Genomic DNA, 17,587 nt, shown 5'->3' on the forward strand with positions numbered 1-17,587 from the left:
CGCCTCAGGGGTTGGAAACCCGATAGGGGGCGAAGCCGCAGCCCACGTTGTCTTGCTGCTGCCCACCGGTAGGCCGATTCGCAGCAGTCTTCCGACTGACAGTCTTATCCCCGCCCTACCTCGACGGGTCCGCTGTGGCGAGGCTGTGTCTTCACCCTCTTCTGCGATGGTGTCCGCGTGTCCCCAGACATTCCCGCCTTTGCATTACAAGACGTAGGAAAGGTTAGCGAATTGCATAGGACTAAATGGGTGAATTTGATCTGAAGAATCAAGTCAGGTGCGAAAGTGCGGCAAGGAAGCAGTTGTTCAAGTTCTACTAATAACTACTGCTCCTGCCAAGATGCCTGTGATGTTTCCACATACCTGCTTATTTTAATTTTCATTCTAAGATGTGGCCCATTGTTAAAGCAGTCCTGAGAAAACTTTTTCTCTTGGTGCAACGTCTGCTTCATACTTGCAGAGGGGCAGATCCCTCGTACTGATGACTGCTAAACTTGAACGAAAGAACTACATAACTCCCTCTCCCAGTTCTCTAACCGGAATTTTGAGACTTAGGTCAGCATCTTTGGAATTGGGGTAAAAATCCAAAACCCACACAGGAAACCGTTGTCATGACCTCTCCGTGGTGCTGAAACAACACTCCAGCACTGCTCAGCCACTCTAAAGACACCTCAGTGGTTTGTTTTGACATTACCATATTCCCTTTTAGCTTTTACATTTGGATTCCAACAGTAAATATTTTGTTTCTCAACGATTACTTACTTTCTCCTAACTTAACTAGGTACAAAATCGACCAGGATCATCAATGTGTTAATTTTCGAAGGAAGACAGACATTTGAAAAATTACCTCTTTTCTATTATCTTCCCACAGCAGTAGAATTTCTCCTTTTATTTTCGTCCTGTCGTGGGCCCCAGAGTTTGATTTGTCGTGGGTGCAGAAACGGTGGCTGGACTGGAGAAGATAAGGCAGATTGTAGCGCCGCGCCCTCAGGACCACATTCCCACCGTGCGGACTACACCTCCCATGAGGCCGCGGGCGGGAGCAGACCACGCACAGCGACAGCTTCCTGTCTGCAGAGCGCAGCGCCATCGGCGACCGGAAGGTAAGGGTGGGTTCTGACGGGTGGGTAGCTATCTGGGTTCGGCAGGGGAACGGACAAATGGGCATACAGCTGGATGTTTATCTTCCTTTTACCATCTTTCCCATACGGTAATTTTTCCAAGAAAGCGCCGGGATATGGCAATGAGACCTCGCTAAGACCGTGTCTTTTTCTTTGGCGCTGGTCCTTCCTCGCTCTCCTTGCAGAAACTCCCAGCTGTAGGGGCACCTTCAATCCAATTCCGTGTTAGGAGTGTAGGGGGCCTGGGGTTGTGGTGGTGAATCTGCCCTGCTCCCGTTAGAATTGATTCCTCATAAAGTAGTTAAACAGAAGTCGGGATGCTAAGTAGTATGGGAGGCAGTGGCGGAAATTTTCAAATCATTTTGGGATTGCTTTACAGCCCACTAATGCTATCTCTGGCAGTACACGGATTCCTTTTTTTTTTTTTAAACTTCAAAAAATGTATAAACGTTTGGTGATGGCTCATTTAGCTTATAGTCGAAGCTTAGCGGACACACGAATTCCTTCTATGGTCATTTGGCGGTCTCCTCCAAGGACCTACGTTTGCTTGCAAACTACAGCACTTCACATTGAGTTATAGTGTGCTGGAGAACAGTGTACTAAGTTTTGGGCTCAAGTCCTTTTTTGCCACAAATCCTTATGACTAGACTTATACTCTCTGTCCTTGTTTAGTGATTAAGGTTAATCACATTGGAAAATTTTGATTTTGGTAATACTGGACTTTGAGATCCAAATAAAGGTAAATCGCTGAAGTGTTTTGAATGTAAAATGTAAATTTGAGTTTCTTTTTTTTTTTTTTTTTTGTAGAGACAGAGTCTCACTGTACCGCCCTCGGGTAGAGTGCCGTGGCGTCACACAGCTCACAGCAACTTCTAACTCTCGGGCTTACGCGATTCTCCTGCCTCAGCCTCCCGAGTAGCTGGGACTACAGGCGCCTGCCACAACGCGCGGCTATTTTTCTGTTGCATTTTGGCCGGGGCTGGGTTTGAACCCGCCACCCTTGGCATATGGGGCCGGTGCCCTACTCACTGAGCCACAGGCGAAAAACTTTGGTTACCTTTAATCCCACAACACAGAGTTGGGTTTTGACCTTCCTGTGTTGTGGGTGGTTGTGTAGTTCACAATGTATTTCACTTAATTTGCGTTTTTTCTCGTTTCCCAACATTCCCAGTGACTTTAATATTCTAATGTCTCTTTAAACTGTCCATTATTGGTGAACAGTTTGCAGTTTCTACTTTTTTGCAGTGATATATCCTACATGTATATTAGTCACTGATTACTTCTCTTCCAGATAAATGCATAGCAGCAGAACTGGGGGAGTGAATTGTAAAGCTTTAAATAATATAGAGAAAATATATATTTAGCAGATAGTAATGGTCAAGGTTTGTGCTTATGTTAAAGTTTTCTGTGAACAAGCAAACTTTCTGTCACTCTTCTGTCCAATGTTAAAACTATCAACTTGCAGGCTTCAGATGTTCCTCACTGGATTAGAAATATCAAGGACACATTCCAGATATTAGTGAGCAGAATTAGTATGTGAATCTTTACCCAAGCAGGCCAGATTCATTTTGGTACTTGTTTGCATCCATCTGATTTCAAAGGTTAGTTTGAAATTCTGTTGCACCGTGGGACAGCCTATAAGTGACAGGCATAATTACTAAGACAATCTCAGTGACAAATTAGAAAAAGCATAATACTCCAGAAGTAAAAAACTGACAGATAGTATACTGTACATATTAACATCCTGAAACAAAACTTGGGTTAGGATACTGTGTTAAATAGTACTGTTTGGGAGTTATTAAAAAAGAATTTTACACAACTACCTAGATTTGCTATATTCTTTTAGTAGTGGGGGATAATCTATGCTGTTACCTCTCTCCCATTCATTAGGACTGTGTGTAAAAGGTAGGATTTTGTTCCTTTCAGCTAATTATTTAGGTAGTGAGAATAAGATAGGCAGTGTAATTGGAAGCAGAATCCTAGTCCAGGTTTGAGATCATCTTACTTAAGGAAGTATTTAATAAGATTCAAACTCATGAATGTTGAAAAGTCTTTAATTGATAACCTAAATGCCCAATAACTTTAAAAAACACATTAAAACACAGCAACTCATATTGGCCAAAGATAAAAATATTATGGAATAGAAATGGAGCTTGTTAATTTGGCAAAATAGAAAGACTACTCATCTTTCTCTGGCATGATTTCTCTCACAATTGCTCAATTTGAGTAGTAATTTGGGAGTAAAGTAGTATCTGATGTGAATGCTACATAGCTCAGGAAGACCAATATGGGCTTGTCAACTCAGCTTTTTTCTATTAAAAAGGAGAGAGGAAAAGAACTAGGTTATCCCAAACAGTTCTGTAAAAGGAGGAAGGTTAAGAAGGTGAAAGAGGGAAGGGAAGTTTGCTGGGTATGACACCATTTGCAAGATCACAGCGGACATCCCAGCGGAGTGCAGATCTCTTCTTCTCAGTTGGTACTAGGTAATTGTTTGGAACATATATGTGCTGAGGTTTGGATTGGGGTTCTGGTCGGCAAAGCATCTGCTCTCGGACACCCCAGCGTAGTTCCTTTCTATGATCTTCACCAGGTAACCGCATTGAGTCCCAGTCCCGTTTATACTCAAAGTATCGGGCTACCCGGTCTACCTTGCCCCGGTTACGGCTTAACTGGTCCAGCCTTGGGAGAATAAAGGACTTGGGTCTGCTGGCAACAATCAGGTCTTGTTCATAAGCTGGAGGGCCCATTCCTTCTCTTCGTAAATAGCAAATGAGCTGATCTTGAGAAATTCCTTGGTTTTCATGTGGTAGATTAAATTTTTGTGTGCTATCAACTGTGGATTCCTTGTCTTCTTGGACCTGCAGATTCATCAGCCTCTGTCTTAAGTCCCAGAGATCTGGATCACTTTCTGTACCAGATTCTGATTCACTGATAATGGACTCGTCTGTCACCAACACTTCCCCACCTGGCTTTCTACGCAGCACCTTTCTCTTCATCACTGGCTTTTGGAGTCTTTGGGATGCCTCTGAGACTATTTCTGAAGTGACATTCCTTTTTACATGTGGGTACTGCAGTTGCATAGGAAGAGCAGGTCGCTTCCCTGGGGTTACTGAAGCTTTACTGTAGGGATCATATTGGATAGACTGGGCTTCTCTCCTGACATCTCCCTCACCCTGCCCTGCACAGATACGGGTAAAAGCTGTAGCAGCTGCCAACATTCGTTCTTCTGGATCCATATTGGCCCATTTTTGTCTGTCAGGTCCCATGAGTTCCTCCATTGCTTCCCCGTACAACTTTCTGCAATAGAGAACATTGGTCAGTTTTCTTACAGTAAATTGGCAGCTCATAAATTACTCATTCCCTTGTCTCCGATTTTATGGCAGTGAATTCCATAGGAGTGATTTAATCTAAAAAACCATCACAAAATCAGTATTGTGCTCTCATACGTACACATATATATCATGTACATATGAGGCCAGACAATTAAGTTTGAAGACTCCCCTAGAAAGAGTGCTACATACATCATTGCTGAATATCATCATGATTACCTTCACTGTCCTCCCCTTGGGAAGCTATGCCCTGATGCCAGTGCCTAGTGCCTGGCATTAGGTAGCCAGTGCCTACCCTTCAAAGCAATTTTGGAACGATTTTTCTGGAATGGCCACCAGAGCTGTGGTCATACAAGGTCTGATAATTAAGTGCAAATTCACCAGATAGGCAAGGGGAGTACTTCAGGTGATTGTAGTGATATTCAGCACTGAGGTATGTAGCAATTTTTCTAGCATGAGTTTGCAAACTTAACTGTCTGACCTTTCATATACATTTATACTCCCTATGCATAAGTACTTTCAACACCTTTTCCATTGTCAAGATAAATCTGTTCATTCTAGTAACCATGTCACTAAAATAATTAAGTACCCAAATCAACTAGCAAAATACCCAGTGCTAGTTTCTCGACTTGATCTAAGAGGTAGGACCTATTGCCCACTATTTCCTGTGTCTCTATTTTTGTTTTTAAACTTAAAAATAAACGCACTTGATAATTTTAAGCCCTTCCCACAACATTTCATTCTCAAAGGCAGTTTTTTAAAGAAACACAGTCTCACTTTTTTGCCCCCACTGTAAGGTGCCGTACTGTCAGACCTCACAGCAACATCAAACTCTTGGGCTCAAGGGGATCCTCTTGCCTCAGCCTCCCAAGTAGCTGGGACTACAGGTGCCTGCTACAACTCCCAGTTGTTATTATTATTTTTAGAGACAGGGGTCTCATTCTTGCTCAGGCTGATCTCAAACTTGTAAGCTCAAGCAATCTACCCGCCTTGGCCTCCAAGAGTGTTAGGCATGAGTCACGACACTGACCTCAAAGGCAGTTTCTTATGATTTCTCCAGTTTTTCATATTCATGTGTACATTTTTTTTTAAATGGAATGATATTCATGTTGCAATGAATATCGCGTTTTTAAAAATACTTGTGTAAGCATTTGTGTAGGTTAAATTTAAAGGGTAGGTCAAAAGGTATGTGTGGGCTGGGCACCCATAGCTCAGTGGTTAGGGTGTCAGCCACATGCACGAGGGCATGGTGGGTTCGAACCCAGCCCAAGTCTGCTAAACAACAACAAAATAGCCAGGCATTGTAGCGGGCACCTTCAGTCCCAGATACTAGGAACGCTGAGGCAAAAGAATCACTTGAACCCAAGAGTGTGAGGTTGCTGTGAGCTGTGACGTCATGGCACTCTACCGATGGTGACAAAGTGAGACTCTGTCTCAATTAAAAACAAACAAAAAGAGGTATGTGTGTATTAAATTTTAACAGCTGTTGACAAAATGCTAACCTATAAAATAGCTGTACCAACAGCATGTATGTTCTCCAGAGTGGGGTACTGTCAAACTTCCTAATCTTTGCATGAAAAATAGTTTTCAGATATATTTACATTGAGTGAAATTGAACATCTGAAAAACTTATTTATAAACTTTATTTTCTGTTTGAAATACTTGGTCTTTGCCCATTTACCTCTGAGGTTATTAAGCTTTTTCCTATTGATCTTCTCATTAAAACTGATTTATATATTCATGCAATACTTACATACTAAAGAAGTTAGCCCTTTACCATCATTCATTTTTCATCCCAGTTTGTTCACCCCCCCATTTTTTTTTTTTGCTGGCAGAAATTTTTATTTTTAGGTAGCTACATTTTTTTTGTTTTCTGTAGTTTCTGGATTTGTAGAGTGTTTTAATTAGAAATGCCATTTGCACTAAAGATTTAAGAAGAAAAGTTACTCCATGTTTTTTTCTAGTACTTTTATAGTTTCATTTTTTACATTTAAACTTTTAATCTATCTGTCACAGATACAGAAACTCAAAGGGCCAAAATGGAATGAGCTACCTAGACTTACAGCTTACCCTTAGAACAGATGGGGAGATGGTCTTTTATAAAGTAACCATCAGTCATAGATAGTCTAGGACTGTCCCAATTTTAAGGATGTAAGTACAGTTGTCCCCAAGATTACTGAAATTTACAAGGAATTTTAACAATGACATCTAAATTACAACAGACTATTGTAACCGTTAGAGGTACAGAAATCTTTTATCAGAATCATATATAATGTTTGGCTTTAAAAGTCAGTGGTGCTTAAGTACCTTTTTTCTGCCATCAAAACCACTTAAAGTTTGAGAATATCTTGTCTCCAGGTTCTGCTTCCAATGTGAATACAGTCTTGGACAAGCTTCTTCAATTAGGCTAGCTTCTATTGCACCACCTTTAAGACAACTGAATAATGGGTGATAGAACATATGAACTACTTATTTTATCTGAAATAATGGAAAGCAATGGAAACTCAGAGTAGACATAATAGCCCATAATGTCACAATTACAAAAATAGGAAAAATATGAGAAATTAAAAGGAAATGTTTTAGGGAAAAAATATCAATAATATAAGTCTTTACTCATGTTAAATCTACTGACACGTCCCCCAATTTTGATACTTTAAAGAAGTATCAGCTTAAGTATGATAGTTGAATATTTTTTTCTTGTCTCCTGTAAATTGACCAGACAAATGGAAAAGAACAGTATCTGTGGATGATCAACCCATAATTATTAAGCTAATGTTTATATTCCATGGACAAACAAAAGTATTAATATATTCATTGGGCATTAAATCTTGTATTGAAACTGTTGTATCCCTTTGCGCTCTTTTTCAGTTAGGCTGGACCTTTATGATTCCTTTATTCCTGCGGTCGTATCATGGCTGAAAATGACACAGACAGAAACCAAACCAAGAAACTCCTACAAAGAGTACGAGAACTGGAGCAGGAGGTGCAAAGACTTAGAAAGGAACGGGCCAACAAGGACTCAGACGTTAGGGAAAACCCATTAGGAAGTGGCAAAGCTAAGCGTGCATTTGATTTCAGTGCTCATGGCCGGAGACATATAGCCCTAAAAATGGCCTATCTTGGCTGGGGATACCAAGGCTTTGCTAGTCAGGAAAACACAAATAATACCATTGAAGAGAAACTATTTGAGGCTCTAACCAAGACTCGACTAGTAGAAAGCAGACAGACATCCAACTATCACCGATGTGGCCGAACAGACAAAGGAGTTAGTGCCTTTGGACAGGTAAGGGCCAGTACACTGTTTCTCAAAGCAAGCAATACCTAGATATTCTAGGTATACACTAAGTATTGAGATTATTTGTATTTCTGTAACATAGTATCTTTAACTCCACAGGTGATTTCTCTTGACCTCCGTTCTCAGTTTCCAAGGGGCAGGGATTCAGAGGATTTTAATTTAAAAGATGAAGCTAGCAGTGCTGCAAAAGAGATCCGTTATACCCACATTCTCAACCGGGTACTCCCTCCAGACATCCGTATACTGGCCTGGGCCCCTGTAGAACCTAGCTTCAGCGCGAGGTTCAGCTGTCTTGAGCGGACTTACCGCTATTTTTTCCCTCGTGCTGATTTAGATGTTGAAACCATGAATTATGCAGCACAGAAGTATGTTGGCACCCATGATTTTAGAAACTTGTGTAAAATGGATGTAGCTAATGGAGTGATTAACTTTCAGAGGACTATTCTATCTGCTCAAGTACAGCTAGTGGGCCAGAGCCTAAGCGAGGAAAGATGGCAAGAACCTTTTCAGTTATGTCAATTTGAAGTGATTGGCCAGGCATTCCTTTATCATCAAGTCCGCTGTATGATGGCTGTCCTCTTTCTGGTTGGCCAAGGGATGGAGAAGCCAGAGATTATTGATGAGCTGCTTAACATAGAGAAAAATCCCCAGAAACCTCAATATAGGTAAGTTAAGAAACAAAATAACAATTTTCTTCTCTCCCATGGTTGTCTAAACTAAGTCACTCATTCTGCCTTCATAAAGCTTTATTTATTTATGTATTTATTTATTTAGAGACAGTCTCACTTTGTCACCCTTGGTAGAGTGTGTGGTATCATAGCTCACAGCAACCTCAAACCCTCGGGTTGAAGTGATCCTCTTTCCTCAGCTTCCCAAGTAGCTAGACTACAGGCGCCCACCACAACACCCAGCTATTTTTAGCGATGGAGTCTCACTCTTGCTCAGTCTGTTCTTGAACTCCTGAGCTCAAAGGATCCACCTGCCTCGGCCTCCCAGAGTTCTAAGATTACAGGCATTTCATAAAGCTTTTAATCTAACTTATACAGTGTTATGAAGGAAGAAGTTATTACTTCTAATTATCTTTGGTTCTAGCCCGTTAGTAAGGAAGCAGGTGTTTGCCCTGGCTTCTTAAGGAAAACGACATTCATTTTCTCCATCTTTTTCCTGAATTTATGTTAAAAGGTATTATTGTTAAGTTCTGATAAAATTAAAAAGCAAACAGTCATATTGAATCTTGCTTATTTTGTATTACTGAGTAGTCAAACTGCTGTACTTTTGAATCTTTCATAATCTCCTGTTTTGAAATGGTAGGAAAGGCAAAAGGGTCAAGATTTTTCTTTTGAGAACAGGCTGAAGTCAGATACCAGCAATTCATTCCTAAGGTATAAAATATAGTTTTTACTCACAGTATACAAAATTGAAATGCCATTAACAAATTTCATCAGTGGTATGATAAAGCCATGTCAACTTATTTAAAGGTAACCTGCTACCATTGACATAAATCTTTTGAGAAAAGATTTTAAGGCACAGATCATGTCTAATATAAATCAAGTTCATTCACATTGCATCTTAATTATTATGTCCGAGTTGTTCAAGGTTAGGGATATTGTATTTTCTTAGCTATTGGATATTCAGTATTGACCTCAATGCCCTCCTCCTGCCTATTCCCCTTAACCTAACTAACCCTCAGTTTAAGAATTGTTGGACCACCAGGCACAGTGGCTCATGCCTATAATCCTAGCACTCTGGGAGCCAGAAGTGGGTGGATCACTTGGCTCAGGAGTTTGAGACCAGCCTGAGCAAAAGCGAGACCCTGTATCTACTAAAAATAGAAAACTTAGTTGAGCATTGTGGTGGGTGCCCAGCTACTAAGGCAAGAGATCTCTTGAGCTCAAGAGTTTGAGGTCGCTGTGAGATACGATGCCATAGCACTCTACCCAAGGTGACAGAGTAAGACTATCTCAATTAGTTCAGAAAAAAAGAATTCTTGGATGGCTATGTGTTCTCATACTTTGTTTCTTCTCTTTCCTTACCTAGTATGGCTATAGAATTTCCTCTAGTCTTATACGACTGTAAGTTTGAAAATATCAAGTGGATTTATGACCGGGAGGTTCAGGAGTTCAATGTTACCCACCTGCAACAACTATGGGCTAATCATGCTGTCAAAACTCACATGTTGTACAGTATGCTACAAGGTCTGGACTCAGTTACAGTGCCCTGTGGAACAGGGCCAAAGATAGATGGAATGATAGAATGGAGAAATGTTCAGCCCTCTATAATGAAGCAGACCAGTGCCTTTGTGGAAGGAGTGAAAATGCGCACATATAAGCCCCTTATGGATCGTCCTAAATGCCAAGGATTGGAATCTCGGATCCAGCATTTTGTACGTAGAGGACGCATTGAGCACCCCCATTTACTCCATGAGGAAGAAACAAAAGCCAGAAGGGACTCTAATGACACACCAGAGGAAGAGAATACTATGTTGGAGACACCAACAAAAAGGGTCTGTGTTGATACAGAAATAAAAAGCAGCATTTCACCACAGACAATTTACCAGGAAATAGGAACCAACAACCAACTAGGGGTAGATGGGTAGAAAAGAAATAAAAAAAAAAATTCACTATAAGAAATACTAGAAATTCAGATGATCCACTCTTTTGAGAAAAGATTTTAAGTACCTATTAAGGAAGTTTTTGCTTTAACAAGAAAAAGCTTTGTCTAAAAGGATTATGAGATGAAAGAAGCAAAACAACTATAAAATGGAAATGTACTTATGTACTCCTGGAAACCTGTGCCTTGTATTCAAATTCATCAAAGCATAATACTACGAGTGTTTAATTTGTTGTGCTATTCTTTTTTAAGGCAAATGAAATATTCATTATTCATCTAAATTCTTATAACGACCTTTGCCTGAGTGTCTTATTTTATAAGATTTAAAAATATCATATTCAATCAATTAAAGATTGGAAAAATCAATTTAGTGGCAGGCATGATGCTAACTTGAAGTCACCTAACCAAATAAGGTGCACCACCTTTTCTTTTTTCTTTTTTAGAGACAGAGTCTCACTTTATGGCCCTGGGTAGAGTGCCGTGGCATCACACAGCTCACAACAACCTCCAACTCCTGGGCTTAAGTGATTCTCTTGCCTCAGTCTCCCGAGTAGCTGGGACTACAGGCGCCCGCCACAACGCCCGGCTATTTTTTTGGTTGCAATTCAGCCGGGGCCGGGTTTGAACCCGCCACCCTTGGTATATGGGGCCGGCGCCATACCGACTGAGCCACAGGCGCCGCCCTTTTTTCTTTTTTTTTTAATATTTTATTTATTTATTTATTTTTTTAGAAACACAGTCTCACTTTGTTGCCCTTGGTAGAGTGCTGTGACATCACAGCTCACAGCAACCTCCAGCTCTTGGGCTTAGGTGATTCTCTTGCCACAGCTTCCCAAGTAGCTTAGACCACAGCTGCCCGCCACAATGCCTGGCTATTTTTTGTTGCAGTTTGGCCAGGGGCGGGTTTGAACCTGCCACCCTTGGTATAGGGGGTCGGCGCCCTACTAACTGAGCCACAGGCGCCGCCCCACACCACCTTTTCTTATGAAGCATGTAAACCTAGTTCAGAGGTTGATAAATGTTTTCTGTAAAGGACCAAAGAGTAAATATTTTAGGATCTGTGAATCACAAATGGTTTTTGTCTCATATTCTTTTTAAAAACCCTTTACAAATGTAAAAAGCATTGCAGGCCACAGTGTTTGCCTAACCCTGGTATAGTGGATTAAGGAGAGTTTTTATAAAGAGGAGATATTCAAGCTAATTATTGCAGAACAACTGGGAGCCAGGTTAAAGTGAGGATTAAGAAGTAGAGCTATAAGCGTGTCTAATGCAGAAGGTGCAGTTTGTGTAAATGGCTAGAGATTATAGCATATGCATTCAGGCAACTGTAAATTATTTTAGTATGGCTTGAGAGAGAAAATAGCATAGTTTTACAAATTGACCAGTCACTTTGTAAGACCACATTGTAAAGCCTTGGAGGCCTTCCTTAAAAAGCTTAGATTTTATCTTGCGTGGCCGCTGAAAAAACCTTATAGAATTGTGTAGCAAAAATATTGTTCTGTGTATATTGTGGACTGGAAAAGGGCAAGACTGAAGGTAAAGGGACCAATTAGGAGACTGCTGGAATAATGAAGGCAATAGATGACACTGGCCTTATTTGTAGTAAGGGGAAATGGAGAGAAATACATGAATTTCAAATTAAGGAGGCAGAAACAACAGGACTGTGGGTAAGTGAATGTGCCATTCCCAAGCACAGAGGCTTTCAGGCCTGAGCAAATGCGTGGTGGGTGGTACTAAACACTGTGACAAGAAAATGAGGTGGGATTTTGCTTGTACTCAAAACAAAGTCGATAAGTAAGCCTCAAAATATTACTCATGAACACCAATATTTATTCATAAGACCTCAAAGTTCTGTTAAATAATACATTATCTTTTATAACAATAAACAATAATAAACATTTAAGAGGTCCAAAGTTCTATCTACCAACCAACAATTAATTTGTTTTTACCTATGTTCAAGATGCCAGATATACAAATATGATTTCTATCCTCAAGCTCATAGTTGAAATATAACCAACACATAAGACAATTAGAAACAATACAAATATATAAATAGTAAACTGATGCTGTCTAAATGCTATAGAAGCTCAGTAGGGAGTAGACCACAAATAAGTCTTCCTTGAATGAGTTCCAGGTTTATAAAACAAAATAGCTTTCAAAAAGTGAGGTGACCTTGTGCTATATTTGAAGGGAAAGGAGACATATTATAATAGATTTTATTTTTATTTTATTTTTTGAGACAGTCTCACTTTGTAGCCCTTGTCACTCTTGAGTACAGCGGTGTTATAGCTTACACCAACCTCTAACTCTTGAGCTCAAGCAATTCTCTTGCCTCAGCCTCTCGAGTAGCTGGAACTACAGGCGCCTGCCACAATGGTTGGTTATTTTTAGAGTTGGGGGTCCTGCTCTGGCTCAGGCTGGCCTTGAACCAGTGAACTCAGGCAATCCACCTGCCTTGGCCGCCCAGAGTGCTGGAATTACAGGCATGAGCCACCATGCCCAGCCATTATACTAACTTTTAGATCCAGAAAATATCCCATATTTTAGAGATGGGGAAATACTGGTACAAAATAACTTAGGATTTATTCAAAATAGTTAACTGATTATCCAGGTCTTTAGGACTCTAAATCACTATTACTGCTTTCTGGGACCTGATCTAGCAAACATTTTATAATACCCTGAGTTTTCTTAAAATGATTGTTTTGTCCTGTAATTTTGATATAAAGATCCTCTACTTAAATATGTAAGTACAAACCAAAGTTTTTTTTCAGTTTCTTACCTTATTTCAATGTACTTTGATTGGCATTAGTATTAAGAATTTTAAAAATACCTAGAAAAGAAGAACAGTTTGAGAAGTCATTCCACATTTAAAAAAATAAATCAACTGTAAATGTGAATATGAGTAATATGTGAACAAAAAGCACTAAGAGCCATAGGAGATTCTGTAGACTTTATTATTAAAGTTTATATTTAACTATTTGCAAATATCATCTTAACATGTTCAGGAAAGAAATGTGAGTGTTACATAATTTAAATGCAAAGGAAATAATACATTAATTAATAATGTATAAAGAGGATTAATGTATTGATCCTCTAAAAGAGGATCTTGGTCTCAGAGCTTGAGTAAAATCCTTTTACGGTGGGTTAGCATGTATTATCAAATCTAGACAAGCAAAGATTTAGTGACCATATTTTTGGTAGTTCCTTTAGAAAAGTCCAAACAGTCATCATAGGTTGTAAAATTGCTATCTGAGGTAGTCATATAGTAAGGGACTAAATAAATGTTAGTCATTACTTTCTCCATTTTAAAAATGGCATTATTTCAATTATTTCACTGGTGAACTAAGATGAGATTATGCATATATATAAAAATTAAATCATGCTTTATGGGATTCTGTCTGGAATAGCAGGATTTTTGGCATTAAAGCCAAATCAGATTTTTTTTATGGCATGTGTGCTGTACTATACAGTGACTGATGTTACTATTTCCTCTGCATTCAAATTATGTCACACTCCCATTTGTTTCCTTGAACATGTATAGATAATGTTTGCAAATAGTAAAATATAAACTTTAATAAAGTCTAAAGGCAACTGTCAGTTCTTGTCTAAAGATCTGATAACCCATTCTCTTTACTTAGAGGAAAACTTTCACATAGAAGCTAGACAACTTGTTATTTTACATACAATATTTGCCAACATACCTAATGATATCTTCTCTTCAAAAATCTTAGGTGAACTAGTTGAAATGGAAAGGATTTTGACGGTGGAAGGGAGGGGATTTTCAACTGGCATAAAGGGGCTGGGTCAGTAGTTAAGATTCTAACCACTACAGAGGCTATTACAGAGTTACAACAAATTTCTCCACCTCTGCAGAGGTACATATGCAGCTTCTTAAAAGAATGGCAGTATTAAAACAAAACAGAGCAGCCTACCATGAAGGCAAACACCATGATAACCGAGTTCAAAAAGACAACAAAGTGGGAGAAATACCTGTAACAGGTTTTAAAATCACTAATTCAAATTCCTCTGAGAAAGCTATTAAAAGGTCCACACATGAATAAAATAACAGATGATTTACCAAAGAAATAGTAACTAATAAACAATCTCAATAATGCAAATAAAAATATCAAGATGTTTTTTCAGATTGGTTAAGATTTTTCAGTAGCCAGTGGTGGTGAGAGTATGAAGAGATAAATACCCTTACACTGTGTGTTGGTAATCAACTTTTCCAGAGGGAAATCTGGCATCATGGATCAGAATCTAAATTGTGCCATAATTTCTAAATCACTATCCACTACTAGGAATTTATTCTAAGGGGTTAACTAGGACAAGAATGCAGGCATGTATACGTACAAGTGACCACTACCACACTGTTTTGATCATGAAATTAGAAATATACACATTAGTAGAGAAATGGTTAAATAACGTGGTGCAGCAAGAATGCCCGTGCACCCATTAGAAGTGGCAATGCACACCTGCCCTGACACAGAATGTGTTCCCAATGCATCACCGGCTGCATAAGATGTAAGCTGCTTTTTAAGTGACATACTTCTTCACATACTTTTATTATATTCCCCAAATACATATATGTTATAAGGACATGTTAAATATATAAGGATAACTATGTAAATATAATGTATATATTCCTAATGAATATACCTCAAGTAAACCCAGTCAACAGTGTTTTGTTTGATAGTTCTGTGGCTGACGGAATTAAGAGTTTTCTTTTGTCTTTTATACATAATAACGCTTGGATTTTCAGGAACAAGTCCGTTATACAGCCGGTGTTCCCGTCCATCTGTCTCTTGGCCTCCAGAGCCGGTTACCGCCCACTCGGAGTGTGACGGTTGTTCGTATCTTCACGCTCGCAGCAGCACTGAACACTGAAAAATCTTAACACTCTAAAAGGCTGTCTTAATTTTATCTGTATAATTTTCATAACAAAAAGGCTTATTTTCACGTGGGGCAGGCGAACACCTCGCACATCTGCACCCGCAGTGCACAGGAGCGCAGCCTGCGGAGAAGACCCTCCCTCCGCACAGGCACAGACCCTGCCGTCCCCGGCCCGCAGCAGCGCTACCCTAGGGGCTGCGGCCACGCCCCATGCCCGCAGCTCGTCGGCCGGAGGAAACGCGCCGCTCGGCCTCGCAGCTGCCAGGCAGCCAGGGAAGGACACTGCCATTCAGTGCTGCTCCCAAGGCGGAAAGGGAGCACAACCTCCCGCAGCAGCGGGTGAGCGCCGGCAAGGTCAGCGCCCTGCCGCCCCAGCCCGCCCAGCTCACCTGCCGCCCAAGGTCCGCCCGCCCGCCGACCCCCGCCGACCCCCGCCGACCCCCGCCGCCCTGCGAGCCAAACCCGCAGCCTTCTGTTCAGTTGGAGTCCTCCCAAGTCGCGCAGGCGCACGACCACCAGCGAACTGAGCTCGCCGTTAACAGTTGGCCACTGAGGTTTAAACCCCACCCAGCCAACCGGCGCCCTTAGCCCGGCCCCACTCACGCTCATATTGGTCCTGAGGGTAAACGTCCTCCATGTCTGTGTTCTGATTGGTGAACATTTTCTCTTGGCCCTCCCCTACAGGCGGGAAGGAGCCCGGGAGTGAGGCGTGGAGTTAAGAAGGTTGGAATCCATGGGCGGCGCCTGTGGCTCAAAGGAGTAGGGCGTCGGCCTCATATGACTGAGGTAGTGGGTTCAAACCCAGCCCCAGCCAAAAACTGCAAAAAAAGAAAAAGAAAAAAGGCTGGAATCAGGCTTTCCCGGGCCGTGATCCGCAGCCTTCTGGCCTGGCGGTGAGGTCAGGTCCCTGGAGAGGAGCGGGGGGCCTCTGGGATCTCAGTTATGACCAGAAGGGTGGGTTTCTGGAGAGGTCGTCTTAGCATCTGCCCCCACAGTGGAATCACCGTGCGCTCTTCCCAGTGTTCACCAACCCACAAGGGGGGGGTTCACTGCTGCTGGCTGCACAGGAAGCCAATTCTGGGACAACGAGGACTGTCAGGAAGAAGGGATTTATTTCTGAGGACATGTCAACTGGGAGGGGAAGACATAGGCTACCTCAAATCTACCTCCCAAATTAGCCGGGTTCAGGATTTTTTCTTTTCTTTTTTTTAAAGACAAAGTCTTCACTTTGTCGCGGTCAATAGAGTGCTGTGATGTCCTAGCTCACAGCAACCTCATAGTCCTGGGCTCAAGTGATCCTCCTGCCTCAGCCTACGGAGTAGCTGGGACTACAGGCGCCCGCCACAACGTGACTCAGGCTGGTCTGGAACTCCTGAGCTCAGGCAATACCAGAGTGCTGGGATTACAGGAGTGAACCAAGGGGTTTTTATGGAGGTAAAAATGAATAATGCATAGAGGGAGTGTACCCTTTAGTATTTTGAGGTGGAGTGCAGAGCACGCAAGGGCAGTGAGGGATCATGCTAATTCATACATCCCATGAACAGAAAATGGTGGGCAAATCCCTCCCCAGGGTGGGAATTTTAGTATTATGAGCTAAGAGTTCAGCCTTATATGCAGGCCCAGTGGCTCTTGGTCACAATCTGCGGTGGTGTATCGCTACCTTGATTTTCTCTGGACGTTTTGGTAGAGTAAGGTGCTGTAATTATCTCAGGGCTGCAAGGAGGTTCTGCTGTTTCCTGGGAAAAACTCAAAGAAATTGTATCAGTGTACAGAAAATTACAAAGTTCTGTTCAGCAGTTTGTACTGAGACCTCTCTGTCTCCTCTCTACTTTTTCTAAGACTGCCATTGCTAGGTCATTGGAGCTGAAATAACACTCACTGTTTCTTCCCTGTCAGGTGCAGGCCACTTAGCTGCCTGCTTCAGTTCTGATGTGAATATTAGAAACACCTTTGGAATATGAGGGAGCTAAGACACTAGTGAATTGTAGAATTTTGTTATGAAACCAGTCACATCGACTCTTGGCTGCCGCCGGAGGATGGCGCTGGCCAGGGTCTCCCCAAGCCAGGGTCCCGTCTGTGGGTAGCTGTGGACAGGCCATTTGTGGCCTGGCCAGCGGCGTCTGTGTCCCCCCTCTGGCCTTTGGGGCTCTCCGGTGAGACCCATCACCACGTCTCCGGCCACAGTTCCCACCACGTTACTCTGCTTAAAATGCTTTGGCCACCAGCTTCCGGGCTGGAATGTGAGCTAGCTGTTTTTCTCCGGGTTGTGCCCTCCCCACCAGCTCCTTTAAATGGTCTTACTCTTTAAAAAGTTTTAAAATGCCGGTGTTTTAATTTTT

The 17,587-nt window shown here is 41.5% G+C and overlaps 2 protein-coding genes across 11 annotated transcripts; one reads left to right on the forward strand and one right to left on the reverse strand.

Annotated features, from left to right (window-relative positions):
* The first annotated feature begins 1,086 nt into the window (after positions 1–1,086).
* PUS3 (pseudouridine synthase 3) lies at positions 1,087–10,577 on the forward strand. 3 transcript variants are annotated; one of them, XM_053595056.1, is made up of 4 exons: positions 1,087–1,103; positions 7,319–7,733; positions 7,845–8,410; positions 9,783–10,577. In XM_053595056.1, the coding sequence occupies exons 2-4, from the start codon at positions 7,362–7,364 to the stop codon at positions 10,339–10,341; spliced, it is 1,497 nt and encodes a 498-aa protein (XP_053451031.1). In that variant the 5' UTR covers positions 1,087–1,103; positions 7,319–7,361; the 3' UTR covers positions 10,342–10,577. The 3 variants fall into 3 exon arrangements, with proteins under 3 accessions (XP_053451031.1, XP_053451033.1, XP_053451032.1); XM_053595058.1 differs by having other exon boundaries at positions 7,323–7,733; XM_053595057.1 differs by lacking the exon at positions 1,087–1,103 and adding an exon at positions 1,187–1,210.
* On the reverse strand, positions 3,158–15,768 carry HYLS1 (HYLS1 centriolar and ciliogenesis associated). Of its 8 annotated transcripts, none has more exons than XM_053595061.1 (4): positions 15,711–15,768; positions 13,135–13,185; positions 6,758–6,887; positions 3,158–4,418 (listed from the first exon to the last, which is right to left on the reverse strand). In XM_053595061.1, exons 3-4 carry the CDS (start codon positions 6,769–6,771, stop codon positions 3,497–3,499), a joined length of 936 nt encoding a protein of 311 aa, XP_053451036.1. In that variant the 5' UTR covers positions 6,772–6,887; positions 13,135–13,185; positions 15,711–15,768; the 3' UTR covers positions 3,158–3,496. The 8 variants fall into 8 exon arrangements, with proteins under 8 accessions (XP_053451036.1, XP_053451039.1, XP_053451037.1 ...); XM_053595064.1 differs by having other exon boundaries at positions 6,758–6,876; positions 15,711–15,747; XM_053595062.1 differs by lacking the exon at positions 15,711–15,768 and adding an exon at positions 15,638–15,652.
* Between the last annotated feature and the right edge of the window lie 1,819 nt (positions 15,769–17,587).

This window comes from Nycticebus coucang, chromosome 6 (genome assembly GCF_027406575.1).
Source record: "Nycticebus coucang isolate mNycCou1 chromosome 6, mNycCou1.pri, whole genome shotgun sequence".
NCBI lineage: Eukaryota > Metazoa > Chordata > Mammalia > Primates > Lorisidae > Nycticebus > Nycticebus coucang.